A 1380-nucleotide genomic window follows, 5' to 3' on the forward strand; every position below is an offset into this window, starting at 1 on the left:
GGCGTCGGCGTCGGCGACGGCGGCGCGGTCCACGGCCGCGAGGTACTCGAGCCCCGCGGCCGTGATCCAGTAGCGGCCTCGATCGGGGCCGGAGGCGCCGCCCCCCGCTGCGTAGCCGCGCGCCACGAGGGAGCCGGACTTGCTCGGGTCGAAGAGGGTCTGCCACGAGCTGCGCCCGGCGTCGAACTGGATGTCCTTCTTCTGGACGCGGCGCTCAGCCGTGTTCGCCGACGCCGCTGCGAGCGCCCGAAGCGTCTCCAGACCATGCGCACGCAGCGGCAGCGGCACGCCGCCCTCGAGGTCCTCGGTCCGCGGCCGCGCCGTGTCCCGCGCCGCCTCCTCGCCCGCCGGAAGCGGTCCTGGCCCGTCGCATAGCCCGCGCTATTTGGTGTTCGTGGCGGCACCTTGACGAGATGTTGGCTTTTGGAGTGTGCCACGGTGTGACTTCGGCTATCGACGCGGGGTCATTCCCACTTAAATGGCCACCGACACCCCGCCGACGGACGCCGGCGAGCGTCGTCGCTCGGTTGTCCGGTCGTCCCCGGAGGTACCGGTGACCGTTTTCGGGGTTTTATTCGCGCGCGAACGCGGCCGCGGAGCGACGCGCGGCCGCCGCGCGGAACGCGATCATCGAGTGGTCGGATTGGACATCGGATTCCCATCCAACGCGTCGGACTCGTCTTAGAACGCGTCACTACGGGTGGTTTCTACGGAAGCCACGCTACTGGAGGACCCTCCGCAGAGCCGGAGCCCGACGGCCTATCCCACGCGATAACCGCCCGTCTGAGGTCGCTGAAGGCAGCAACCGGTCCAAATCGCCCCTCGGCAGCCCAAAATGGGTGCCACGGGGTGACTTTCGCTGCAGCCGTTCGCGGCATGCTCGATGCTCCTGGGCTTGCGAGCACCTTCGGCATGACCAGCAACTCATCACTCAAACTCAACCCTTGGATGCTAGTAGAAACCATATGACCAAAAAATATAAGCCGCGCCACCCCGGACCCCGGGGAAGCGGCGAGCTGGGAGAGGACCACCACAACCAGCAGTTTTATTTAGCTGGATGATGATAGGTGGTCTAAACTCACTAACCCGTTACCGGAAACATATTGTACTGCCGTAAATGCAATTTTTCTTGCAGCGCANAGCCGACAGCCCCACTCGCAGGGCGGCGCCCTGCTAAATTCGGTCATGCATACTTTACTGCAAGAAAAACCGCAACCCCACCCAGTTTCGGCCGCCGTTTCCGGGCCGGCAGGCCCGCGCGCGCGCGCGCGCGCGTCGCGCGGGCCGGCCGCGGGCGCGTCGACCGCGCCGACGAAGCGAGCACCACGACCGACCCACCGGCCGCTGCCGGTCCCGGGACGGGCCCGGGCGCCTGGCCGG

The 1380-nt window shown here is 67.2% G+C and overlaps 1 protein-coding gene across 1 annotated transcript in view; it reads right to left on the reverse strand.

Annotated features, from left to right (window-relative positions):
- Positions 1 to 707: 707 nt before the first annotated feature.
- Positions 708 to 1380, reverse strand: part of AURANDRAFT_66582 (hypothetical protein) — a gene marked incomplete at both ends in the record, with an annotated part of 4416 nt that continues 3743 nt past the window's right edge. Inside the window, 2 exons of the mRNA XM_009041889.1 lie at positions 708 to 905; positions 1083 to 1170. Coding sequence (XP_009040137.1) covers positions 708 to 905; positions 1083 to 1170 — 286 coding nt within the window. The remainder of the gene's footprint in view (positions 906 to 1082; positions 1171 to 1380) is intronic.

Source organism: Aureococcus anophagefferens, assembly GCF_000186865.1.
Source record: "Aureococcus anophagefferens unplaced genomic scaffold AURANscaffold_24, whole genome shotgun sequence".
Taxonomy (NCBI): Eukaryota; class Pelagophyceae; order Pelagomonadales; family Pelagomonadaceae; genus Aureococcus; species Aureococcus anophagefferens.